The sequence below is a fragment of the Pipistrellus kuhlii genome, unplaced genomic scaffold, assembly GCF_014108245.1.
Source record: "Pipistrellus kuhlii isolate mPipKuh1 unplaced genomic scaffold, mPipKuh1.p scaffold_m20_p_1, whole genome shotgun sequence".
Lineage (NCBI taxonomy): Eukaryota > Metazoa > Chordata > Mammalia > Chiroptera > Vespertilionidae > Pipistrellus > Pipistrellus kuhlii.
In genome coordinates this window covers 6639902-6667819 of record NW_023425404.1, presented here as the reverse complement: position 1 = coordinate 6667819, position 27918 = coordinate 6639902, and the positions used below count along the sequence as shown (strand labels likewise).

Sequence of the window (27918 nt, the reverse complement as noted above, 5' to 3'; positions counted from 1 at the left end):
ATCAACTCAATTACATCACCAGAGACCTGAGAACACATCCATCTTCTCCAAAAGAAAACTAAATCAGTGCTGTTATTACATTTGACATGGCCTGAGGTACATTCAGGGCTCACCTACTGCAGTGGGTTGAGCTATCCCCCCCCCCCCCCAAAAATAGGCTGACGTTCTTATCAGAGCCTATGACTATGACCTTTTTTTGGAGTCTTTGCAAATGCACTGTAGTTCAGATGGGGTCATACTGAATCAGGGTGAGCTCTAAATCCAACCCCTTGTGTCCTTGGAAGAAGGGACAGGGAGGCACAGATACACAGAGAAGAAGACAAGAGTGAAAATGGAGTCAGAGATTGGAATTGTGCTGCCATAAACCAAGAGATGCCATGGATTGCCAGTAAATCCCTAGAAGAGGAAGGGATGGATTCTAGCCTCCAAAGCTATGAGAGAATCCATTTCTTTTGTCTCAGGCCACCCAGTTTGTGGAACATGTTACAACAGCCCCCGGTAACTGAAGTATCCAGTGAACCCAGAGCAGAGGTATGGACCAATCAGCCTTCCTGCAGCTCACCTGTTTGGTGGGAAAGAGGAAAGGAGGAGGGAAACCTAGACAGGAGAAGCTGAATCAGCTTTCATCTGTCTGACATCAGCTAGGCCTGGGACTGACTCTTCAAAGCTGTGCAAGTACCAGCAGGAAAGCCTGCTTCACCTGAAAAGCAGGGAAGCAGAAGGTTCAGACTTGTTTGGCACCGATACCTTTGAAGTGAGATCTCTGTGGAATGTGGCAGGGATTGGGGGGGGGGGGGGGGGGGGCAGGATGACACTTTAACATCCTCTTCCATGGGGGTAAAGGAGAAACTTGAACACCCTCCAGGCACAGTGTGGAAAGCAATCCATGATGGGCACCCATCTCTCCATCCTTATTGTGTCTCTGGAAGGCTCAGTGGTCTACTGGAGAAGCTTCTAAGCAGTCCCCTAGTTGCCTAACCATACTGAGCCTCTCCCCCCTCCCCCCCACTGAGAAGTCAGTGCAATAATGCAGCAGAGAACTGGGATACAAGAGCTGCTAGTGTGCCCTAAGAGTGTCGGTCTACAGACTGAAGGGTCCCAGGTTCGATTCGGTCAAGAGCATATAACCTTGGTTGTGGGCACATCCTCAGTAGGGAGTGTGCAGGAGGCAGCTGGTTGATGTGTCTCTCTCATCAATGTTTCTAACTCTTTCCCTGTCCCTTTCTCTCTGTAAAAATAAATCAATAAAAAAATATTTTTAAAAGAGCTGCTGGTGTGGCACCCTTTATAAAGCCAGTGTCTGGATATTTCTATCAGTAACAAATTCTAACAGTAATAAAAAGTGGTGTTGGCCTCACACTCATGGAACCCTTTTTGGGTACCAGGCACTGGGCTGGACACTGGAGAGACTAAGAATGAGCTATCATCTTTGATAAATTAAGTGTGTCAGCGATATGGGATTAGACATATAACTTTTACTTTTCCTTCTTAAAATGTCTTTTAATGTTCTAATAATGTTTTATACTGGAATACTTAAAATTAAAACTCTGATAATTTTTTTTTTAAAGATGTGGGGAAAGCTGCCACATGTATTTATTTGTTTGTTTGTTTGTTTATTTTCTACTTCAGTGCCTGCTGCCCAGGGACAGGGGACAGACAATAGTTCAAGGTCACAGTGTGCACTGGTGTGGGGCACTCTGAAGGCCCAGGGAGCCAGATCTGCCCTAAATTGCACTTATTTTAGACTAACAACATTGCTCACCATGGCACTAGGTACCTAGGGAGACTGTGCCCGCCCTCTCATTTATCTTCGCCTACACTGCACTCCAACAATGGGCCACTAGGAAGTGACTGGTGCCTAATTATTTCAGGTATGCTGGTTTTATTTTCCCAAATTAGCTCCCCCAGGGCAGGAATTGCCTCCTTTCACACCATCTGTTAGCCTCCGTTCAAAAACCCACCCTGCCCCAAGATGGCCTTACAGGCAGAACTATGCAATGTACCTCTCTCCACCTTTCTGGAAAGCAAGCCATAACAAGCTGCCTAATGGTTATCTTAGGGCAAGGAAGGAAGCAGAAGAGACGATGATTAAGGGTCTGCTTCATTATTTCCTATTGGTTCACCCTGAAATGGCACCACCAAGACAGCAGGGCAAAGCTTGAACATGCAGCCAAGATCCATGGGGAGGCACCGGCACCTGGGAGCAGATATGTGCATGCTGCGGCCGGCAGGTGTATGCCACCTTGAGGCTGGAGCAAACGAAAGCTTTCTGGGTGACTTCTAGAATTCCATTGTCCCTGCCTGGCTGCCACGGGTGCTTTGGATATACTGGAAGCAACAAGGGGAATTTGACCACATACATCTTTGGAAATGTGGATAGACAATGTCAGACACTGTGCTAACTTCTTTATAGCTGCTCTTCTATTTTTTTCTACTCAGAGGCTCTACCAGGTAGTACTAGCCCTATTTCTATGGTGGGAAAACTGCCTCGAAAAGACAGAGCTAGGATTGGATTCATGTCTTGTTGACTCAGCACAGACTTTCTGCATGACTACAGTTCAACATGAATGCAAGGGAGGAGAGAGAGAGAAAGCTCAAGCAAAATGGCTAGTTCCTAGCCATTTCTCTCCCAGAGCTGCAGCCATTGCTCACCAATATGGGCAATGAATTTTGACAAAGACCCTCAAATGACTGGACAAAGCCAACCTCTTCGCATATCTGTAGCCTTGGACAGAAGAGAAAAAGAGAACTCCCTTGTGGCCACCAAACTAGGCTTAAAAGCTGCACTCTCCCTCCTCTTGGTGCAGAGCAGCTAGCTGGGGTTAGAGCCCTGGAAACCAAACAAAAGGCTCCCAGGAGCCCACCTCCTAGCCTCACCACTGCCAGACACTGGGAAGGGGAAGGGAGCCCCGCCCGCCTCCATTCCTCAACAGACTAATAAAGATTTGGCCTGTCATCTCCCAGGGAGCAGGGACCAAGGCTGGCTGTCTCATTTTTCTTCTCCACACGGCAGATCCGCCTCTGAAACAAAGTCAGCAATAAAATGGGTCATAAACATGTGTATGGGGTTATAGCCCCCTTAGAGTAGGGGAGGGAATTCTCCCAGCCCACAGGCCTGACAAAACCAAACTCCCAAGTTCCTGGGTGTCACCACAAGGTGGGGGAGGGGAAGGCTGGTGGAGGCCACATTCTCACTGTGTGGCTGCCCCTGGGGGCACTTTAGGCCAGATCCTCCCAGCCTCAAAGTTATAGGCTTCTTTGCAAATGAGGATATCCAGCTGGCTTTACAGATTTGGGATGATTCCGAAAAAAGTCACATTCACATACTTTAAAATGTTCAAGTATAAAGCACATGCATGACAAAAAAATGTACTTTAAATACATAATAACTAAGCACTAGTTTTGAGATTAGCATAGAAAATTGAACCGCTGCCTTGTTAGACTTATTTTATTAATGCTTTTTTAAAATCTCTCTTTTGGGGATAGAAATTCCAGGGAAGCAGTCATCATTGTACAGATATTAAAAATATTTTACTGTTGAGGTCTCCAAATGGGCTTGAGTCTATTAAACCTACTTCAGTGCCTTGAAATGGTTTTGTCATCTCTGTAGAACCAGCTGAACTGCAAACTGTTCAAGTAAAGAGTTTACCAGTAAACTGTCTTTGGGACTAAAGATGTTTAACTCTTTTTTTTCTTTTTTAAAATCCTCACCCAAGGATATGTTTCTTATGGATTAAGAGAGAGAGAGAAACATCGATGTGAGAGAAACATTGATTGGCTGTCTCCCACACACAGCCCAACCAAGGATGTAACCGATAACCTAGGTATGTGCCCTGACGAGGAATCTAATCCACAACCCAACTGAGCCACCTGGCCAGGGCTAGCTCTTTTCAAATAGGGAAGAAACTGTTATATGGAAAAAAGATTAGATTTATTCTTTATAGATCCAAGATAATGTGATAATAATGATTATTACTATTTTCCTGGAAGGGCTGACATCTTAAGCACATCCATAACATCAAGCAGTTTTCTAAGAGCATTACACATATTTTTATTCACCTTCACAACTCTATGAAATTATTACTACGATTGTTCTAATTTTGTAGCTGAGGATACTGGAGCGCAGAAAAAGTGTCTTGTGCAAGGTCAAACAGCTGAAGATTAGAGAAGCCATTGCTCAATTTGGGCAGCTGCCGAAGGACCAACGAGTAGATGGTTACACTGCCTGCACATGGGATGGGCTGCCTCCCAGACAGCGCACCTTCAAACTGAGAGTCGTTCAAGTAACAGCTGTTGCAGTGAGAGCCCAGGAGATACCGTGTAGGGGAAGATGGGCTTAGAGAAGACTCACGTCAAATCCAGCAATGTGACATACAGGACCTGGGCAGAAGGTAGTGGAAATGGACAGTGGGGAGTTATTTAAAAATGTGGAATGAAGCCTTGGCTGATTTTGCTTAGTGGTTAGAGTGTCAGTCCTTGGACCAAAGGGTCTTGGGTTCGATTCCCAGTCAAGGGCACATACTTCAGTTGCATGTTTAATCCCGGTGTGTGCGGGAGGCAACAAATTGATCTCTCTCTCTCTCTCTCTCTCTCTCTCTCTCTCTCGCTCTCGCTCTCGCTCTCTCGCTCGCTCGCTTTCACTCTCACTCTGGCTCTTGCTATCATTCTCTCCCTGCCTCCCTTCCACTCTGCACTCTGGCTGAAAATCAATGGGAAAAAATATCCTTGGGTGATGATAAAAAAAAAAAAAAAAAAAAAAGAAAGGAAGGAAGGAAGGAAGGAAGGAAGGAAGGAAGGAAGGAAGGAAGGAAGGAAGGAAGGAAAAGTGGAATGAGGGCAGCTCAACAATGGAAAGGAGATTATGCCTGTCCTTCCAAGGTTCAGGAAATTAGGGCCACAGAGAGAAGAGAACAGGCTATTTTAGGACAAGGATTTATAAAAGGCTGAATGTAAAGATAGAGAAGGTAGAACTACTTTCTCACCATCTACAAAGGTTTGAAAGATATAAGATGGCTCAGGATGGAGTGAGTGAATGAACTAGTGGGTGAGGCAGAGGGGCTGCGACCTCAGATGGATGGTCAGCGATAGCAGAGCTGAGGGAGACATGGGTCAGGAGGGGGAGGAGCTATATCAGTGACAGAAAAGGAAGTGGCTGTTGTAATTTTCCCAAGGTTTCAAGTCCTAGTCCCAAGGATCTAACTGAAATATTAGGTGAGATTGTGAAAATCATGTGCGCTTGCTTGAGAGGAGACAACGTATATTAAAGTATAAAGTATCTGATGGTGCCTGGCAGTTATAGTTGTTCAATAACCTTAAGTTGAAACTGAAGTACTATATATATATATAGTATATATAAATTTATAGTATATATAAATTGTTTTCAGAGAGGAAAGGAGAGGGAGAGAGAAAATTAATGATGAGAGAGAATTATTGATCAGCTGCCTCCTGCATGCTCCCCACTGGGTATTGAGTCTGAAATCCAGACATGTGCCCTTGACTGGAATCGAACCCAAGACCCTTCACTCCACAGGCCGATGCTCTATCCACCAAGCCAAAACAACGAGAGCTGAAACTGAAGTGGAGTCACATGAACCTTGAGAAATTTCCTCCTTACCATTGCCTTTTGTTTAACCGCCAAATATTTATTGTATACTATGGCAGCCATAGTGTTTGAGATAATTTAATATGAACCAGACATTGTCATGGTTTTTACCCTCAAGGCCCAGCCACAGATACAGAGTGCAATCTGGTGGTGGCTATTCACTAGTTCAGGAGGTAATTATTGAGCACCTACTATACTATGTTCCAGGCAGGTGGCGATACACTAGTGACAATCAGAAAGTCCTGTGCACGTGGAGTTCAATGAACAAATATTCAATGAACAAACACTCAGAACAGACTGCTGTTACCAAGTAGGGTTAAGTGCAATGGAGAAAAATGAAGCAAGTTAGAGAGACAGAGAGTAAAGTGGACACAGGCGGCCCTGTGTTAGCTGGGGTAGTCTGGGCAGGCCTCTGTGAGGTGACAGGTGGGCAGTGAGGGAATGCCTTCCAGTCAGAAGGAAGGAATAGCAAGAGAAAGAGCCCCGAGGCAAAGAACAGCAAGTGGCCAGTGGAACATGCACCTCCATTTCCCACCTGCTGTCAGAATGGAGGAGACTCTGAGGACGCAGAGTAGCTCAGCACCCTGTCACCACTCTGCACGCACACTGGGTGAATGAGAAACGAACTTGAACTGTGTTGAGCCACTGAAATTGCGGAGCTGTTACAGCAGTAAGCCTCCTGGGTAAGGATATTACATAAATTGTTTACATATAATTAACAGATATTAATATATAATATAAAGCATAGTATATGATATTAATCTTTAATGTGTGTTATATAATATACATTAATATATGAATTGGTATATTAATATCCCTAGTACCAATATTAATTTTGGCAGCAGAAAAAAGGGCACATCACTGGAACTTAATCAGCCTTCATTTCCTCCTTTTTGAGAAGGGAGGACATTGTGCTGCTTCTGTTACAAGCTATAATGAAGAATAAATAAAAGCATGCATTTGAAAGCTTGCTGAAAACAAGTGTGTTTTTCACCTGAAATACAATGCTCAAAATGGCTGTTCTACATATCTGCATCAATTTCCTTAGGCCAAGTTCATGGCTTTCCTTGCAGTGAGGACCAGGTGGTTTTTCTTTGTTCCCGATCAGGAAGAACTTACCCTGAGTCCCAGCATCTGCCTCTGAGCTGGTAGGATTGGAACACATAGGGCCTGAAAAGCATTTGCTGGGGCAGTTCTTTTTGGCACCAGATGGGAGATGGATGGGTGGTGGATATGTTAAAATGTAAATTCAAAGGTAATGGATACATTTTTAAAAATAAAGGTGTAAGTTCTTTGTGTTAAAGACTTTTCTTTTTTTTTTTTCTCACTTTATGTTTATTTTTCCCAAGATGTGTTCCTGAATTCTATTTTCTGGGGGTCAAGGAGAGGGAAGCCAGACAGATGTGCTGATGACCCAAACTGTCCCCACTGGGAAACGGGCCTCACTGAACGTTGGCACTCAGCGGCCATGAGAGCAGCCAGGCATGTGAATCCACTCACACGCAACTCCAGGCAGCTCTTGGGATTTCTCCTACTTTCTTCTGGGCAGTGCTACCATGCATTCAATAACAAACATCCCAGCGACCCCATATTTAAGGGAGTGAGATCAGACACTTTCAATGAATGTCCCCTCTTCCTTTCAGAATGAGTGATATCAATCTAAATAAATTATGCCACGGGACCAGATAACCCCAGCATCTCGGTGGCTGACCATGACAAGATTTCTTTCTCCCGTTACATCCCTGGAGAACTAGCTCCGGCTCCATTCTACATCACTCCGGGGCCCAGGCTGAAAGAGGAACCCCCGTCCAGGACATCAGTCCCCAGCCTGCGTGGGCCCTGCCCAGGTGTGGGCTCACATAACGTACGTCTAAGTAATTACAGGTGTAGACCAAGCTAACAACTGTGAAATATAGTGTGTCCTCTCCTCCTTGGCCAATATATGTTCATAACAACCCAGAAGGTTAAAATGGTATTGCAAATCCTTGGGCTCCGTGGAGTTCCAGGCAGACACATCCCCATGTAGGGAGAAGTGGCCCCCGGCCTGAGGCTGGCTCCCTTTCGGCTCCCTCCCCTCCCCCGCTCCATTCTGCGCTGTGAAGGCTGCGCTGTCCACCATCCAAGCTCAATTCCCAGCCCGGCAGACCTCGGGGAGCCCCGAGCCAGTGTGGGCTGCACTCTGGTGCATAGATCCAGGAGGGCCTGGACACAGGCTTCGCAGTCTGTGCAGATGACTCTGGAGTTCTTGGTACGTGAACTGGGATCCAGTAAGAAGTAGGGGTGCATGAAGCCAGAGGAGTGGCCTGGACAGGGTCCAAGCAAGGGTCTGAGGGCAGCAGGTGGGCGCGGTATGGGTGACCTAGACGAAGGGGAAAAGGCATGCAGTGGAAACACATGGAAACTGATGCTGGGAAGTGTCACTTCCACCTGCATGTCCCTGGCCAGAAAGGGAGTCACATGGCCAACTCTGATGTCCACGGGGCAGAATATCATCCTGTTGTCCGGGGGCCTACAGCATAGGGAGGGACAGTGACTATTTTGGCCAGTGATATTATCTTCTTTCCTCAGACACCAGTACTGAGGGTGGGAGGAGGGAGGAGAAAATCCAGGGGTGGAAAATACAGATGAAGAGCCCACAACTCGTTGCTTTCTACATGCAGTAAAATGACACAGTCAGTGCCTTGCAAATAGCAGGCGCTCAGTGGAAAGTGGGGGAACCGGAATGAAATATGACAGTGTGGAAAATGCCCCCACAATCCCAGCATCCTCTGCGGGAAGAAGACAATTACTTGGCAAAGGGAAAACAGTAAGCCTCCCGGGATACATTCTGGCTCAAACTAATAATGTGTTGCTTGAGGCGACCAATTTGTACAAACAAACCAATCGTGAAGAGGAGGGAGGGGAGGCAATTTGTGAAAGTGAACCTGGCAGAGGGGGCCTCCCCCTCCCCAGGCCCCTTCCCACCTCTCCTGGGGAAAAATTCCAATTCTGCAGAAGAATACCGTAGACACAAGTGGTTTCACAAAGCACATCGAGTGAGCCCACCCTTCAGTCAGTCAATGAAAACTGAGAGAATGAAAGACACTGCCTTTCTGTAAAGGTGGATTATACGAATCGGCCAACAACATAAAATGGAACTTCTTCTGGGTTTGATTTAGCTGTTTTTCCACAACTTTAAAATTTTTTTCTTCCCATAGACTACATCCCAACTCTAAAATATGAAAACTACATTATATTGCTCTCATCCTAATGGCTACTACTCATTATATTCCAGGACTTCGCGTACCTGGTCTCACAGACCCTGGAAATAAATGTGCAAGCTCAGAGTGATCCTTATTATTTCCGTCCTACAGTGGAGGAAACTAAAGGTCGTTGAGGTTAAATGATTTGCCCAATATCACCGAGCAGGGAGAAGCAGAGCTGGTGTCTGACCCTGGTCTATCCAACTCAGATTACTAGAGCTTCTCATCATACCTCACCACTTCCTGCAGAGAACGGGCACCTAGCATTGTGCGGTGCAAGGTTAAACACAAGCACGTGGCTCTTTCACGGAGAAAAGCCTAGCCCACTCCACCCACAGCAAAATAGCCAGCAGCCACCCCTCAAATAGGTCAGCCCGAAAACAAATACATCTAACATGAAAGAATATTTTAAAATCGCTCCAGTAACACATGTAATGTATTTCTTTCTAAATAGAAATATTTTCATTCTTTTTTTTTTTTGCGTTTCAGAGGGATCCCATGATTATTATAAATAATTCATATCCTATAAATGTAGTAAGGAATGAAAGTCTACTACCTCAAGATAATCAATATTATCTGCTTGGGATACAGTCTATTAAATTTTTTTTATATATTTAGGAACAGAAATGAATGTACATACACACACACACACACACACACACGTAACAAAACTACATGTAGGCCAATATAACGAACTATTATACATATTATTCTGCGACCTTCCTTTCTTCAATTCACAATCTAACGGGAGCACTTGCCGTGGCTGCACAATGACCTCTAGAAATGTCTTTCCACAATCCTTGCATGCAAATTCCCAACTCTCCAACCAACACACTCTAATTCCTTTAAACTCCACTGAGCTAGTGGAGTTTATGCACTAGTAATATCCATAATTGTTTAATCTGCCCAGCTGATTATGGGGATTAATAAACTTTTTTTCCTCATTTCTTCTCTTGTGACTTTTGAACTGTCATGTAAGCCTGTGAGTCGGGCAGGATAAAGCAGGCCCTTGGCGAGTCAGCAGGCCATTGTGCAAATAAGCAGGTGAACGGGCTGACTGAGGGATTTATAAGGCATGAGCGACTCCTTTCTCCTGACGCTAGCTGTGGGAAGCAGGCTGAACATGGAGTGTCAGACCCCAGACCCAGTCTCTACACCAAGTGGCACGCTCATGATGCCTCCAGAAAGATGACACAGATGCTTTAGTGTCAGTGAGGCCATTCTGTGCAGGGAAGAAAGGGGCTTTACTAGTAAGTGGTGTTTGTCTAGTATTATGGGCTGAATTGTGTATCCTCAAAATGTACATGTTGCGTCTTCACCCCAAGTGCCTCTGTATGTGACTATATTTGGAGACAGGGTCTTTAGAGAGGCAGTGAAGTTAAAATGAGGTTATTAGGATGGCCCCAACCCACTATGACTGTCATCAGAGGAAGCGATGATGACATAGAAGACACACAAAGGCAAGAGGATCATATGAAGAAGCAGGAGAGAGGCCTCCAAAGAAACCAATTTGCTCATGTACCTTGATCTAGGACTTCCAGTTTTTAGGACTGTGAGGAAATAAATTTCTGTCATTTAACCCACTCCATGGTTCTTTGCTAAGGCAGCTCTAGTAAACTGATACACACAGCACCCCACATAAGACCAAGGAAGAGTCAGGTGTCCATTTCACCAAGAAAGAGGCTGTGGAGCACCCTTGGTGCTACCATTGGAAAGGGCTGACATCTCATTGGTGTTTGCAACCCGCATAGAGCACTGATTTGTGTTTCCAGATGAACCACAAGGTGGTAACATGAACTTGTCCTTGAGACCCTTGGCAGATGTGAATTCTACCAGGCAGCTGCCTTTTACAGCTGTGTGACTTGTCTCCTCATCTGACCCAAGGGCCTGGGTGAACTCACTCTCCCTGGAAACAAACATGATACACTTGAACGTTAACGTGGAGCTTTTTAAAGCTCTAAGCCAGTGGTTCTCAACCTTTCTAATGCCGCGACCCTTTAATACAGTTCCTCATGTTGTGGTGACCCACGACCATAAAATAGTTTTCATTGCTACTTCATAACTGTTATGAATCGTGACGTAAATAAATATCTGTGTTTTTCAATGGTCTTAGGTGACCCTGCTAGCGGTTCTCAGCCTGTGGGTAAAAGTCTCTAGGTCTCGGCTTTCTCACCTGGAAAATGGAGAAATCCTGCTAAATAATCTCTTACATTTCTTCTAACTTTCAAAGTCTGTGACTCCAAGCCAATCACTTGATCCTAAACCAAGTAAGAAAACATCTATTTCCAGAGGTTTCAGGGCTAATGACAATAAATATTTGGGAGGGGACTCTGACAGCCACTATGGTTTGGGCACCTCTGTCAGCTGATACTTTGTTGAGTCAGAGTAACATCTTTTACCGAGAAAAAGGCACAGCTCAGAGTTCTTTCTGAAGCCTGAGTTTGCTGGGTCTTGAACGTTTTGCACGAGAGCTTCAGTGAGCAATTCCTAATCTCACTGAAAGCAGTGATGTTGGATAACTCACTCGGAAAGCTACTTAAAGTGGGAAAACCCATCCTTCACAGAGGAATTTGATGACCTACATTTAAAATAGTCAGCAGAATAATTAAAAATTATGACCAAAGGAACTCTTTTCTATTTTTTTCAACTCTCTTTCTAGACTGGAGTCCTTGGGATTAAGGTATTTTGAGGCAAGCTTTTCTTTTTTTCTGAGATGTTAGGCAAGGGCATAATACTGATATAATGTGATCAAAAGAGGAAGTACAACTAAAAATGCTCATTGGACACCTCCTTGGGCCCAGGCATGGTGCTGGAGACCAGAGTGTAGGGACAATGCAAACTGGAAAACCCTACTGTTGCCCTGGAGGTGCTGAGTTTGATGGGGAGATGACCTCCATGCAAAGAACAGCCCTCTCAAAGGTTGAGCAGATGGCACAGGGACCACAACCTAGAGTAAAACTCAGGAGAGAACCTACTCAGGATTATAGCTGGGAGAAAAATTTTTTTTAAATAAGGTAACTTATTGTTGTCTCTCAAGCAAAATATACTCAAAGTTAAAAATAATCATAAAATACAAAAGTGCCTTGCGCTGGCCAGCTTGGGTCAGTGGTTAGAACGTCTGTGCACAAAGGGTCTTGGGTTCGATTCCCAGTCAAAGGTACATACACGGGTTGTAAGTTTGATCCCCAGCTCTGGTCGGAGCATGTGCAGAAGGCAACCAATCGATGTGTCTCTCTCACAGTGATGTTTCTCTCCCTCCCCCTCTTTCACTGTCTAGAAATCAATGGGAAAATATCCTCAGGTGAGGATTAATTAAAATTAAAAAAACAAACAAAACAAAACAAAAAAAACCAACAACACAAAAAACACGCTTATTGCTGTTTATTGAGAATTTGGGCCCCGGAGTCTGTCTGACGCTCTTCCAGCTGCAGTAGGATTACACTAGGACAGCAGAGACACGTGCTACACCTTGTAAGGAGACATGCAGCCCGGGTGATGCTCTCATATCGGCACCCTTCCCCAATAATGAATGACAGAGAAACCTTCTGAGAATCTAAAAAGTTCTTCTTGCAAAAATTGGGTTCTCAAGTCCATGTTTTTCTACCCAGCATAAACACTTGTTTCTGAGGGAAAGAATGAGTCCAAAATCCCTGGGGATATCCTACTGCTCTAGCAGAATTCCACTGTGATCAATTAAATGAAAATAAATCAAGAACTTCTGGTCTATATTTGTTTTTAAGACCCTGAGGGTGTAGATTCAAAGAAAGTTTGGGAAAATGTAGTCTTAGCTCTGCTGAATCTAGAATTTAAAAGAATAAATAAATAAAGGCCCAGAGGTACAACAGAGCCTGAGACAAAGTAAGGCTAGCTTTGTACATCCAGGAAAGTTTGGCAAAATATATTTTTCTGGTTTCCCAACACTTTAGCAATGGCCTGCACTTCCAAGTCAATTTGGCCAATTGATGTGTGTTTGGGTTTCTGTACCAGGTGACCAGATAGGCAGTATGGGTTAAAGAAAGACTAAATTTACATTAGTACATATATACACGTATAAATATATGTATACACATATATGTATAAACTCTACATATACATACATACAGTAGATACATATAATTTCAGGACTTTTCAAAGTCCTTAATAAGCTGTTAGATGCTATGAATCTCCAACAGAGGGGACACAGTATGACCTAATGCACTGGCCCCCAGCATCCGGGCTTTTCTTGGGCTGCTCCATGGGACACACTCGGGAGGGATGCTGGACTCTTAACCCAGTGAGACACAGATGTCTGCGATGCAGATGACTCATCGCCTGCACCTTCACTGCGTTCATTCATGGATCCGTTCACCAGACATTATTACACACCTGCTATGTGCTTCACCCAGTCTTGTCATTCCTCACTAATGCATACAGCCTGAGCATTCCCATCCCACACGTAAATCTCCACTTATGCTTAAAAAAAACCCAAATGGAAGGAAGCCCACCACTTAAAAGCTGCTTGAGCTACTGCAAACATTTCTGTGCTCTCTTTCCTGGTTGCAATGCTTCAGAGGCAGAGGTTTATCTTTGTTCCCTCCATCCTCTTGCTGTTTACCCACGCGTGCTAAACTAGTGGCATCACAGAGCTGCTCAGCTGTCAGTATGACAGGGCAGGCCTGTCAGCTAGGGGAAGGGGACCCTGGGAGATAGGGGTGAACGACGAAGCAAGTATCGCTAGGAATCTTGCCTGTTCCCAGTCCTCCTGCCATTGGCTCTGGGGAGCTGAACCCCAGAGCAAATATCAGCACTGCTCCCAGCTCTGGCCCACACCTGTGGCTTAGCCAAGGCGAGGGGATTTGTTTGCCTGCCTCCTCCTAATTATCCCCTTGGTGAGAAATGAGAAAAGAGCGGGGCTGATCACAGAGTCTTGCCCTCCACAATTATGCTGGGATCCGGGTGGCCCTGTGGGGCTGCCAACTGCAGAATTCCTGCCTCCATGACAGGAAGGAGGCTCCCTGCGCCCCAGGAGGAGCAACAGCTCAGAGCCGTGGGCCGAGGTAAACAGGCTGGGCGGGGCCTCCGTAACCCCTCTCCACACAGGAGGTGAAGCACGGAGCTCCTGCCAGGTGGCTTCCTTACACATTGCTACCAGAGAAAGCCAGGACACCTGGCTGAGGGAGCAACTCTTCACCCCCAACTTCCACCCCCAAGGCATGGGGAGAGGGGTGGGGGTGGGGGAACACATTAAATGACAAGTCTCCCTAAGGCAGTTCTCCCAAAGGCCCCCAAGCTGTTAGCACAGAAACCAATCACACGGAAGTCCCCCCAGGCCTCTGCATGGACCTGTGGCTCACTGCTGAGAGCTGCAAAGCCCTTCTGGGACCCCATCCCACCACGTGTGTCGGTGACAGTGCTCTTCGGGACAAGAACGAGTAGGCAGTAACTATCATCCTGTCCCATGTCACAGGGAGATGAGGCCCAGAGCTATTCAGTTGGGGATTTTCTTTCAGTCCTACAGCACTCAGCATTGTGCGGAGCACCTGCGCACATGTTCGCCCTACCTGGACAGGGATGCTCAGCCCCATTTCACAGATGAGGAATCAGCTCTGGGGAGAGCATTGCCCGAAGGAGACAGACAGATGAGATCTGCTCCATAGCCTCATGGGGGTGCAGCTTACCCTGGCGGAGCCATCCAGCCTCAAAGGACAGACTCTCAGAGCCACTGCCACAGACCTGGTGCCGGATTCCTCTGAAGCTCTCAGTAGCTCAACTGTCCGTCCTAGTGACAGCATTTATAAATTCCCCACCGCTGGGCAGGTGAATAAATGCCAGAGGTTTCGAAGCACATGGTCATTCTCCTAACCTTGTTTGTCCTTATCCACCTTCTATCCTGGGATCTTTGAGGGAAATAGGATCCTTTCAAAGTCAGGGCTCCACCCTGGTCACACAGCTCAGGGTGTTCAGGAAGAGAGCCTCATGGGGTTCCCACAGCTGCAGCAGCATCGACTGTCCACTCCGCCTGGGGGAGGGCTCTCCAGGTCACCCACCTTAGGACCTCTCCCTTTCCCAGGGCCCCGGAGACACCGCTGGCCACCTCCGGGCCTGGAGAATAGGTGCAGGTGAGATACAAAGGATGATGCTCCATCAGAAGCAGATAGAGGCGCTCCTCAGCACCTGGGCCCACCTGCACCCTCGCCTTACTAAAGAATTGGGTATTTCTTTCCACAAAGCAGTGCCTAGAAACTTGTTTACATAACACAGTACTGTGGGCACACAGCAGTTATCTGTAAACACTCATATCTAATAAGAAACATCAGCTTCTTCCTCCAGCTTTCCTGCTACTCATCTTTTTAAAATCCCTTTGATCCAATTTAGGTTAAAAATAACCCCAAGGCAACAACAACTATATATACACTGGATATATATATTATATCGATATATATCTACAGAAGGTCTGAAAGGTAACACAGCAAACTGATATCCATGATAATTCTCAGGACACCATCAGATTTGGGAGCCACTGGGAAAGGCTTTGGAACTTGGATTGAAATCCAGGTTTGTCTATTTCTTTCTTCTTTTTTTTTTTTTTAAATATATTTTATTGATTTTTTTTACAGAGAGGAAGGAAGAGGGATAGAGTTAGAAACATCGATGAGAGAGAAACATCGACCAGCTGCCTCTTGCACACCCCCTGCCGGGGATGTGCCCGCAACCAATGTTCATGCCCTTGACCGGAATAGAACCTGGGACCTTTCAGTCCGAAGATCGATGCTCTATCCACTGAGCCAAACGGGTTTCAGCCAGGTTTGTCTATTTCTTAGTCACATTCTCTTAGACCAGTTTCTTAACTTCCAAAGACTCAGAACCAACGAGGAAACGGGGACAAGGATACCTGCCTTGCAGGATTGTTGTGAAGGCCAGAGATAGCACACAACCGGCACACAGTACACAGTGAGTCCTGGCTGTGATTATTCTGCTTCTGAGGAGAGGGTGGTTGCCCCAAGGCCATACCTCCAGCCTCCCTGTAGCCTGGGAGAGAACTGAGAGCATCACTCATCACTCTTGAGTCCTGGTTTTGCATCTGTGGTTGTAGAATGACCCCAGCCTCCGGTCCATTTAGTTCCTCCTGATGGGGATTAGAGAGTGTTGCCGAGTCTCTATTTGCTCACCACCACCCATGACCCCAAACCCACTGATACTTGTTGTCACCTGCTCTGTGGCCTAGGGGCTGACCTCTGTGGGCTGCCTCACCAGGTCTCCTGGCCCTTCGGCTTCCAGCTGGATCTGCTGATGGGAAGCACCAGCACAAATCTGAGTATTGATTCCCCGCTCTCCCCAGCTCACCAAGTCTCTGACAGTGGCTCTGTCCCTTTTACAGCCAGAAGTATAATAGAGCCTGAGACAAAGTAAGGCTGGCTTTGTAAATCCAGGGAAGGTTGTCAAAAAAAATTTTTTTTCTTGTTTCCCAACACTTTAACAACAGCCTGCATATCCAAGTTAACTTTGCTGTTTGATAAGTGTTTGAGTTTCTGGACCCTGTGGGGCAGCCCCTCTTCCATGATTCTAACTCTTGCTGCCCCTGTAAGCAGTTCTGTCATTACACTTTTATTTTTAATATATATTTTATTGAATTTTTTACAGAGAGGAAGAGAGAGGGATAGAGAGTTAGAAACATCGATGAGAGAGAAACATCCATCAGCTGCCTCCTGCACACCCTCCCTACTGGGGATGTGCAACCAATGTTCATGCCCTTGACTGGAATCAAACCCAGGACCTTTCAGGCCGCGGGGCCGAAGTTCTATCCACTGAGCCAAACCGGTTTCAGCCTGTCATTATACTCTTATCAGATAAACCCTTCCGAGGGATCCATCTGCTTCCTCCCAGGACCTTGACAGAAACAACAGGGCGGAGGCTTTCTCGGTGCCCATTGTAACCCTGTCAGAACAGATACTTAAAATAACTGAAGACCATTAAAGCTTGGGAGACAGAATGGTAATGTCCAGTCCAGGCTAGGGCTCTGCTTTTATCACTGGAACCTCAGGTATTAAAGCACATGTGTCAAACACAAGGCCCGCAGGCCAAATCCGTCCCGCCAGGCCTTGCAATGTGGCCCGCACCGCGCTGTCATCACTGCACTCCGCTGCGTTTCCATCACAATGACAGTTTATGACTGTTCAGTAAACCATTCGGCCCGCGATTTAGGCTGGATTTTAGATTTTGGCCCCTTCTCTGATTGAGTTCGACACCCCTATATTAAAGCAATTTTCACCTAAGTAGAGAGGCCACTGAAAAAAGAGCCTGAACAGACATGCTGACTTTTCCTGCAGCGAGGAGCCCATTCTCCACCTCTCCAACCTCATGAGATCCCTGGGGCAGGTGAGGGAAGAAACTGCATCCTTGAGGATCACTCCAGAGTCCGTGAACCAATACATCATCTGTGTCCTCTGCAGGAAGGCTTGGCAAGGAGGTCGGAAGCATGGAGAAGCGAGGAGGAAAAGCACAGCCTCAGCCCCTGATAGTGCCCTGCCACCAGGAAATGCTTCCCACAGTGGAGATGGGGGGCGTGGGGGCATATTTCAGCCACTGACTAGATCATCAGCCACTGACCTGATCGTCATGGGATAAAGCAAAACTGAGGGAATGTCTGTGAAAACAAAATGCTAGAAAGAACTGTAGCTTATGAAAAGAGAGAGAGACTGTGTTAAACTAGAATTCTTTGCAAATTTATCAAATACCAAACTAAATTCTATTTGAACCCTTTCTCTCTCTCTTTCTCTCTCTCTCTCTCTCTCTCTCTCTCTCTCTCTCTCTCTCTCTCTCTCTCTCTCTCTCTCTCTCTCTCACACACACACACACACACACACACACACACATACACACACACACTCTAGAGGCCTGGTGCATGAAATTCATGCATGGCGGGGAGCAGGGTGTATGTCCCTCAGCCCAGCCTGCACTCTCTCCAATCTAGAACCCCTTGGGGGATGTCCAACTACCAGTTTAGGCCTGATTCCACAGTTAGACATCCCTCTCACAATCCAGGAGTGCTGGCTCCTAATCACTCACCTGCCTGCCTGCCTGATTGCCCCTAACCACTTATTCTTGCCAGCCTGATTGCCCCCAAACTGCTCCCCTGCTGGCCTGATTGATGCCTAACTGCTCCCCTGCTGGCCCTATTGCCCTCAACTGCCCTCCCCTGCCAACCTGATGGCCCCCAACTGCCCTCCCTTGCAGGTCTGGTTGCCCCCAGCTACCCTCCCCTGCCAGCCTGATCTCACCCCCAACTGCCCTCCCCTGCCAGCCTGGTCACCTTAACTGCCCTCCCTTGCCAGTCTGGTCCCCCCACAACTGCCCTCCCCTGCTGTCCATCTTGTGCTGGCCATCTTGTGATGATGTAAGAGCATTGCACGAGGGCACAAGGACCACTTAGGCTTTTATTAGTATATATACTCTGTGTGTGTGTGTGTGTGTGTGTGTGTGTGTGTGTGTATTGACTCAGCAAGGAAGGGATAGAGAGATAGAAACATTAATGAGAAAAAATCACTAATCAGCTGCCTCCTGAACACCCCACACTGGGGATCAAGTCCACAACTCTGGCATGTTCCTTCACTGGGAATCGAACCATGATTTCCTAGTTCAATGGTCAATGCTCAACCACTGAGCCATGTAAGCTGGGTATGTTTGAACCCTTTCTCTTTATAGAGCCCCCAATAGTACACAGCATGAGGGTAAATGTTGCCCAAGTTTGAAAAATGATTCAGAGACAAATTCCTAAAGATTTAAGAAGAAAAAACATTATTGGACACATTGGGTAATTTCATCCACAGAGAAACTACCAGTAACTCCATCCCTTTCAAAGGAAAACAATCTCTTGGTCCCAACAACCAAAACACCAAGAACACATCACATGTTTCCAATGCCATCCTAATCCTAATATGCAGTATGGTACTTGCCGATGGGCCATAATACCACCGTTGAAGCCAGCCAACATTCCATCCTACACCTACTGAAAATGTAACAATGAGACCCCAGGATGCTGCATGCTAACATATATAGCTCAACTCAGGCCCAACAGAATAAACATAACTGCAAAATGATTTGTAGTCTAGATACAGTGGCTGAGTCCTGACACTCATTCCACTTCACGCAACATTTACTTTTTCTCTGCTTAAATCTACCTCCCTTTTGCTGAAGAGGGAATATGCTTGGGTGGTAGGATGCAAGATTCAATTTTGTGAATATTACCAATAGTTGTTATCCAAGGAGACCCAAAATTGACAAAGAACAGCACTTGTACCAAACCGTCAGGAAAATAACACATTAAGACATACTGTCAAGTCAGCCCTGTGACCGGGGAAGTCCCGGGATAGGAACTATGATCCCTGTGAGCTCCTGCATCTGGGAGAAAGCCACCCTGAGTTCCTGCCCTGATGCCAGACAATCCAGTTCCTGCTGGCATGTGTCTGTGTCCCCCAAGGCCTCACCCAGGTGCTGGAGCTCAGAGGAAGCAGGCCTTGTTTCTTTGGTTTCAGTACCATTGTAATGCCAAACTCACTGAATCGACTTGATAATTCCCAGTTCCATTCATGCTGTCTCAAAAGATAGCTATCATCAGCAAATCAACAAACAGCAAGGGCTGGTGAGGATGTGGAGAAAAAGAACCCTCGTGCACTGCTGCTGGGAATGCAGACTGGTGCAGCCACTGTGGAAAATAGTTTGGAGTTTCCTCAAAAATTAAAAATGAAACCCATTTGACCCAGATCCCACTTCTAGGTCTATATCCCAAAGAAATCAGAAACACCAATCAGAAGGATAGATGCACTTTATGTTCATAGCAGCTCAATTCACCATAGCTAAGATTTGGAAATGGCCTAAGTGCCCATCAGAAGATGAGTGGATTAAAAAACTGTGGTACAGCTACACAATGAAATATTATGCTGCTATAAAAAAGAAAAAACTCTTACCATTCACAACAGCATGGATGGACCTGGAGAGCATTATGCTAAGCAAAATAAGTCACACAGAGAAAGATAAATATCACATGATCTCACTCATTTGTGGAACAACATAAACTGATGAACAAAAATAGAGACAAAGAAGCATGGAACAGACCATCAAACCTCAGAGGGAAAGCTGGGGGGGTGGGGGTAAGAGTTCAACCAAAGGACTTGTATGTATGTATATAAGCATAACCAATGGACACAGACAGCAGGGGAGTGAGAGCAACCTGGTGGAGGTCAATGGGGGAGGGGGGGGAGAGACATATGTAATACTACAAAAAATAAAATAATAATAATAATAATAATAATAATAATAATAATAATAATAATATATGTCAAATGGTTTCCCAATATTGATTATCTTCTAACCAACCAGCCAATCTGTATATGTTTTCTTTTCTAATAACCCAATTTTGAATCACTCAGGAATCTAGTATTTTGACTGGATGTTAACCTTGACCTTATTCTACAAACAAAGCTGGCTACAGAGATTTGAAAAAGGGCTACAGGTCAGGGAGAGTGATTGGCAAAGCCCTGTGGCTTGGTGCTCCGTCTTACCTGTGGAGTCGGCCCTAGATGCCCTGCCACTCATCTGCTCCTCCGCACTGATGAACTGCAGGTCTGTGTATGAGGGGCCGCAACTAGGACTACTGGTGTCTTCAGAGTGCATGGTCCAGCTGCTCTCAGAGGTCAGAGGGCATCTCCCCAGCGAGTTGAAGGAAGGGCATGTCCAGCAGGGCAAGGTCAATGGAAGGCCTGGGGGCAGACCACAAACCAAAAGCATACACTTTAAATAACTGTTGTTTTCCTTCAGAGCTTATCTTACTTCGATGTTGCTCAGACCCTATGAAATCTCAACAGCTGCACAAGGCAAGGAAGTATGTAGGCAGTACCACTCATGATACTACGTAGCAACTGAGACACCACTGTGAGTCAGTGTCAAAAATGATACTCATGACCCTCAAAACAAAACACAAAATCTTACTAAAGAATATGAGTGACTTTAGGGTCTACTTTTATTTCAAAACTTAGATTTCAGCTTCGTTCTAACCCAAACTACACGAGTCTTACAGTTTCACCCTTATCTTTACATTTTGTCCATTTTTAGTGGCAGGCCAACAAGTTCAAGATAACTAACTAACTTAAACTGCAAAATTAGGTCTACATCGGGTCAAGGGATAAGAGTGGCTATGGAGTATACATATATTTGCATGTGAATGCGATAAGCCTCTGCATGCCTTGGTTGGACTGTAACTGGCGATGCTGCACATTGTTATATGTGCAATTGGACATGTACTGGGGCTGCTGACATGCAATACAATGAACAATGTCTCCAAGGGGGAAATGCACAGGACTTGGCTTTATCTCCTTAGCTCTGAGCACCAAATTCAGCCTTTCAAAAATCACTTCAGAAAGTCTCTTTTTTAGAAGTTAAGTTTTCTAAGACCATATATGCATAACCCAAGGACACAGGCAATAGTGTGGGGAAGGCCTGGGGTGGGGCAGGAGTTGGGTGGGAGAGGGGAAAAGGGGCAGGTCATGGTGGGCAGTCACACCCCAGAATATAACTTTAGTGAAAGGCTTACTTTTGCCTTAAGAAAGCCCTATCCATTATTTTTCTCTTGCGTTTGGGTCTTCAATTTCAACTTAATCGAATTTATCAATCTCAGGAAGGGGACTTACATTCCTCGGGTTGGTAAAGTCCCATGCCCTTAACCCAGTCCTGAAAAAGGTGGAGCTGGGGCGTTAGTGGAGCTAAAATAGGACTGGTGTCCAGAGTTTCCATTCCATGGGAGTGAGGGGTTCGATGTAGCATTAGGTTAGATTCAGTCCATCTGTCTATTGTGTGCAGTCTGCATGGCTGGGGGCCACGTGGGCAAAGATAGAGCATGAGAGCCCCATCAGCCAGGAGTCAGGTGCGAGCAGCAAGAGACAGAGACGCGAGAATTCCTTTGTTCAAGGGTTTAAATATTAAATCTTCCCACGTTTGCAGTGGCAATATTTGGGAAAATGTTGGCTAAGAATTTATTAAAAATTTTACTTCTCAGATTAGAAATCCCAAGGTATCACAAGCAGGGTAACCAAACAACTCCACTAGTAGACAGCAAAACTCTATAAGCACTGGCCAGGCGGCTCAGTTGGTTGGAGCATCATCCTGTGCACCAAAGGGTCAGGGCACGTTTGAGAGGCAACTGATGTTTCTCTCTCTCTCTCTCTCTCTCTCTCTCTCTCTCTCTCTCTCTCTCTCTCTCTCTCTTTCTCTTTGTCTCTCCCCCCCATTCCCCTCTCTTCCTCTCTTCTTCTATCTCTTCCTCCCACTCTCTATAAAAATTTTTAAAAAGTGAGTGGAAAAAATGGGTGAGGATTAATAACCAGAACTAAAAAAGGCACCATAAAGAAAGTGAAAAGACCACCCACAGGTAGGAGATAATATCTGCCATTCATTAAATCCACAAGAAACTCCTAGAAATCAGCAAGAAAAAAAGGGAGAAGCCCCAACAAGAATATACTTGAATAGGCATTTTATGAAAAAATCCAAATGGAAAAAAATAGATGCTCCACCTCATTAGTAATCTAAGAAATGCAAATTAAAACCACATGAAATACCATTCTCCTTATCTCCCTTTTCTATCTCCTTACCTCCCTGTGACAAAAATAGAAATGACAATTCCAAGTGTAAGAGAGCAAGTGAGGCTGAAGCCTCTTTTATATATACTAGAGGCCTGGTGTATGAAATTCGTGCACAGGTGGGGTCCCTAGGCCTGGCCAGCGATCAGGGCCCATATGATTCCCTACCTCCGGGCCTCCCCACCCACTCCTTCCCTCGATCCCTCAGCACCCTACTGCTGCTGTTGGTCACCTACCATGTTCCACACCATCCCCTGGTGGTCAGAGCACATCATAGCAATCGATCAAACTCCTAGTCTCTTGGTTGAACTTTCGAGGGGGCAATTTGCATATTAGCCTTTTATTATATAGGATGGCTAATGGAGATAAATTGGTGTTATCTGATAAAATTAAAAATAAACATATCCTACAGCACAGTAATTTCCCTCCAACTTTTTATTGTTGTTGTTGTTGTTAATCCTTACCCAAAGGTATTTTTTTCCCCTTAGGCCCTAAGGCTTAGGGAGAGTGAGGGGAAAAAAGAGAGAAATATCAATGTGAGGGAAACATATGGATTGCTTGCCTCCTGCCCGAGCCCTGACCAGGGCTCAGGTCAGGGAGAAGCCTGCAACCAAGGTATGTACCCTTGACTGAAATCGAATCCCAGGCCAAAACTCTATCCACTGAACCAAACTGGCTAGGGCCCCTCCAACTTTTTTATACAAGAGAACTACTTACACATGTTCACCAGGGTTTATGTTTAGACTCCTTCCAGAAAAAAAAACAAAAATCATACAAAAGGAATGCTCAAAGAAGCGCATTCTTAATTCCCAGAAAAGTAGAAACAACTCAAATATCCACCAATAATAGAACCGAAAGATGAACTGTGGGATATTAATAAAATGGAATCACAGCAATGAAAACCAAGGGAACTATCATTACAGGTAAAAACATGGAAAAATCTCCCAGAATGTTGTGTTAAAAAAAGCAAGCCATGAAATAATACATACAATAGTATTCCACTTATATAAAGTTCAAAAACAGGTGAAATTCAATTATATCATTCTTAATACATGTGCAGCTAGTATAACTGTTAGAAATCTTAAGTAATGCGATTATTAACGCAAAACCCAGAACAGAAAAGTGGTGATGCGGAGGGAGGGAAGAGGGTGATGACAACGTTCTATTTATTAAACTGGGTATTGGGTTGAACTATTGTTCTTTATAATTTAATATACATTTAAAATAGATTCCTTTTATTAAAAAATAAAAATTGTATATACATTGAAAATATGTTCCTTAAAATAGTTAAGGTTTATTAAAACCACATATCAAAAGATTCCAATGACTTAGAAAGAAAGCTATTCAGATTATTTACATTTTCACATTAGGTCTTCACATTTCTTAGATAACATGGTAATATTTCCCTTGAAAGAGAAACACAGAGTAATGCAGCTGGGAGAGGCGCAGTCCCTCCGTCTCACAGTCTGTTCTCATTTGGTCTAATGAACGTTAATTATCCACTTAGCAATCTTGGATGAATCCTTCTATTTAGGTTCTGGACTGAATACCCTCAGGCAACAAAAGAGTTGAAGTGCTGAGCCTGAACTCTTCTCTCTGGGGTGGGCCTTTGGTAGCAACATGTTGCCCTCATCCCAGTGCTTCCCGGCCCCATCCATCCGGCAAGAAAAAAAGGGATGAAACATAGAAATCTGCCTCTCCCTCTCCTATGGGGTACCTTAAGTACAAGGATCTTGAATCTGGCCCTATAGCCTGGGGCAAGTTACTTAATCCATCTGTTCTTCTGCCTGTTAACCTGTAAAATGGGGCTAAAAATAGTACGTACCTCATAGGAGGATTAAGTTAATAATAACAAAAAACCTGGAGAAGTGCTCAGCACAAAAGTAGTTCTCAAACAGAGCTCAGTAGTTATTATCATTTCCAGACAAAATCCTTGAACTCTCCATTTGGATCAAACTTTGTGTCCAAAACTACATTTCTGTGATCCCCTCCACACCAGCTCCTTCATCCTTTCAGGTTCTCAGATTGAAACCTTCCAGGCCTCCCTAAGTTTTCTCACATTCTGTCCATCACAACTGCCATCAGTTCCACCTCCAAAACACATCTGAAATCCTATCCCTTCCCACCACCTCCCAGCTACTAGCCTGGTGCCAGCCACCACCCTCTCCTGCCCGGCTCATTTGCAAATGCCTCCCGTCGGGTCTTTCTGCTTCTTCACTTGTCCTCAGCCACACCTTTCTTTTCTTTTCTTTTAAAAAAAATATATTTCATTGATTTTACAGAGAGGAAGGGAGAAGGATAGAGAGTTAGAAACATCCATCAGCTGCCTCCTGCATGCCCCCTTCTGGGGATCGAGTCCACAACCAAGGTGCATGCCCTTGGCCATAATGGAACCTGGAACCCTTCAGTCTGAGCCAATGCTCTATCCACTGAGCCAAACAGGTTAGGGCCTCAGCCACCGTCTGAATAGAATTATCAGTTCAAACTGAAGTGCTCCAAACCCTCCACTAGTTCCCCATCTCACCCACAGTAAGCGTGCAAGTCCTTTCCGTGCCCTCTGAGGAGGTGTGTGGTCTGTGTCCCAGGACTCTGCCTGTCTCCTCCTCTTCTCCCCCACCCCTCCTGCCCCCAGCACACCCCCTTCCTCCCATTGCCTCCACTGCAGTCACACCCCAGGAACACGGTGTCCCTCAGACACTGGTCACTTGTAGTTAGTTCCTTCCTCACTTGCAGCTTCTTCCGCCTGGAAGGCTCCTTCCCCAATTTCTGCAAGGTTGCTCCTTCACTTCTCTAAAGCCTTCACTCAAAAGCTGCAGCACAGAGAGACACTCCCTGGCCTCCTCTAAAATTTCACACTGTCCCTCACGCAGCCCCCTTTTGGGCCTCATTTTTTGTCTCCTTCCCACATCCCACATTCCCTAACACACTTACATTGTCTACTCCTTTATCGTGTTTCTGGAATGGCTCCCCCAACCGAACACATGCTCCATGGGGCAGAAATATTCCTCTTATCCCCAGTGACTTGAACAGTGACTAGGCTCATAGTGGGGGCTTAAGGCACCATTGGTTGAATGAATAATAAATGTACAAGTTGTCAGCTTCACCAATACGGCAAATACATTACTTCTCTTTCTCTTTCTCCTTTGGGGTACTGGGTAGATGAACATTTTTAATACATGCATTTTGATGTCATGTCCTTTATGTACACTTCGATGTCTACTCACTTGAGCTATATATGTCTAACACTATAAACATGCCTTTCCATGAATCCAAAGCAGATCAAACCATGGTCTTTCTGTGTGGCTAGCCTGCGATTTCACCACTGGCAATGAGGAGCAGCTGTCCCAGGACTGGCTCGGAGGGACTCCTCTCACCCCACAAGGCTTCACTGGTAACAGATTGCCTAACCATGCGGCAGCCTCAGCTTGAAGAGAGCAGGGACTGTGGCCAACTTTCTCATAATTACTTTCCCAGCACCTAAATATTTGTTGCATGAATGAGCTAGGTAATGAATGCATGCTTGCCTAGTGTACTGTGTTGTGTCCCACACAGGGGGTCAGACAGGCCACAAGGCCCATCTGGGTGAGCTAGCAGTCTCCGAAAAAGGATAATATTGACGTTCTAGTGAAATATTTCAAGATCCCTTTCAGGTAGCTGTAAAAATTCATCATTGAGAGGCCCCTTTTCCCCCATGACATGATGGTACCTTCAAATCCAACAAAAAACATAATGGGCAGTTTTAAGTGTGTTTTTTAAGGCGGCCCCCAGGAAAAGTATGCGTGTGTTTGTACACATACAGGATGGGGCAAAAGTAGGTTTACAGTTGTGAGTTTGAGAAATAGTTTATTCTTCTATTATTTATGAATTATTATATTATTTTCCATATAAACAACTGTAAACCTGCTTTGCCCCACTCTGCATATATGTACATATGTATGTATATGTATAGGTATGTTATTTTATGTGTATATGCTATGCCTCTGTGTACATGTGGCATGTTTGTGTATATGTATGTATGTATATGCATTGTGTGTATAACAATGGAAAATCAAAAACTGATGATAATAGTTTAGTTAGCTGATAAGAAAAGGGCATGATGAGGAAGAGACTGGCCTCCTTTCTTTACCTCTTTTGTTTAAAAAAAAAAAATTCACTTTATTGAGGAAGCTGTCTTTCAACCTAAAAGTGCATTGGCCCCGTAAACAGAAGTCACTTAGTCATTCCATAGCAGGTTTCATATAGTACATCTTTCTCTTTTCATTCATTAATTCAACAAATGCTAAGTGAATGCCTACTAGGTTCCATGCACCATAGTCTGGGACAGAGTGTGAATGAGGCAGATAAAGTCCCTTCCCTCTACTGGGGAAGAGAGACAATAACCAAAGAAACAAATATACAACCTAGCTTTGGGTAGAGTCATGGGTGTACACATTTAAAGCGGAGAAAAGCTGGGAGGAGATGCTTGAGCAGAGCTCTGAGTGAAAATGTGGAAGAGCTCTAAGGAATACAGGGAACAGCAAGAACAGAAAAGAGCTTTCTGGGAACAGCAAGAGCAGCCTGGATCCCAGAAGAGAGGGTCCTGAGGAAGAAGGGCTCTGTCCAAACTCATTCCCGAGGACATCCCTGTCTGAGATGGGTTCCGGAAAGGTCACAAATTATATTAAAAAGTGGAGAAGAACAATTCAAGGTATTAAAGGAAAAAAAGACCTCAGATATACATATGCATGCAGTGGGCCACAGCTACAATCACCAAGGGTCTGGGATCTTATGCCACCCCCACCCACCACTCGCCCCCAGTGGCAGAATGAAAAACATAATAGAACTTACCCGCTGGGCTGGGCTAGACTTCCCTGGGATTAAGTCTCTCAGCTGTCCCCTTGCCTCCCTCTTGAATGGCTGACATCATCCCTGGTCCTCCCCAAACAAGTGGCTCTTTCTCTGGTCCCAGATAATGAGCTTCCCCAGACACAATGGGAAGGCCTTAGCCCAAGTCTTTGGGGAAGACATTTGAAGCACAAGGGAATACAAGTGTATGGCTTGGGCTGAGGGACAAATGTTCCGGAAATAAAAGTTTTGTGTGTTTTTTAATGTTTGTAACTATGCATATCCTGCAGGATCTGCATAATGGGTCCAATTCAGCCTTGGCCTTGCTACCAAATGGCCATGTCCGCAGAGGAAGGTCAGTGCAAAGCGTGACGAGTGAACAGGAAGCCTCATGCTGATAATAACGCCTTAATTTTTTTTTTTTTAATTTTGAGGATGAACTTTGCTCTTCCAATTTGTCTGCATGCATTTGCAAACATAGTCTAAACGTGCGCGCGCGCACACACACACACACACACACACACACACAACTTGTATAATGAAAAAAAAAAATACATAAAATCAGTCTTTGCTCTGAGAGAATCTTTGTAAAGAATGACCACTACAGTCTTCCTGGTACACAATGGAATTTTAAAGCCAGAGA

At 45.2% G+C, this 27918-nt stretch overlaps 1 protein-coding gene across 4 annotated transcripts in view; it reads right to left on the bottom strand.

Moving 5' to 3' along the window:
* STON2 (stonin 2) overlaps positions 1-27918 on the bottom strand; it is a 124918-nt gene that overhangs the window by 54003 nt on the left and 42997 nt on the right. For 3 of the 4 annotated variants that reach the window (XM_036429830.2, XM_036429820.2, XM_036429838.2), the window contains exon 4: positions 20382-20579. The exons of the other annotated variant lie outside the window; for it this stretch is intronic. In XM_036429830.2, coding sequence (XP_036285723.1) covers positions 20382-20579 — 198 coding nt within the window. The remainder of the gene's footprint in view (positions 1-20381; positions 20580-27918) is intronic. 4 annotated transcript variants of the gene reach the window in all.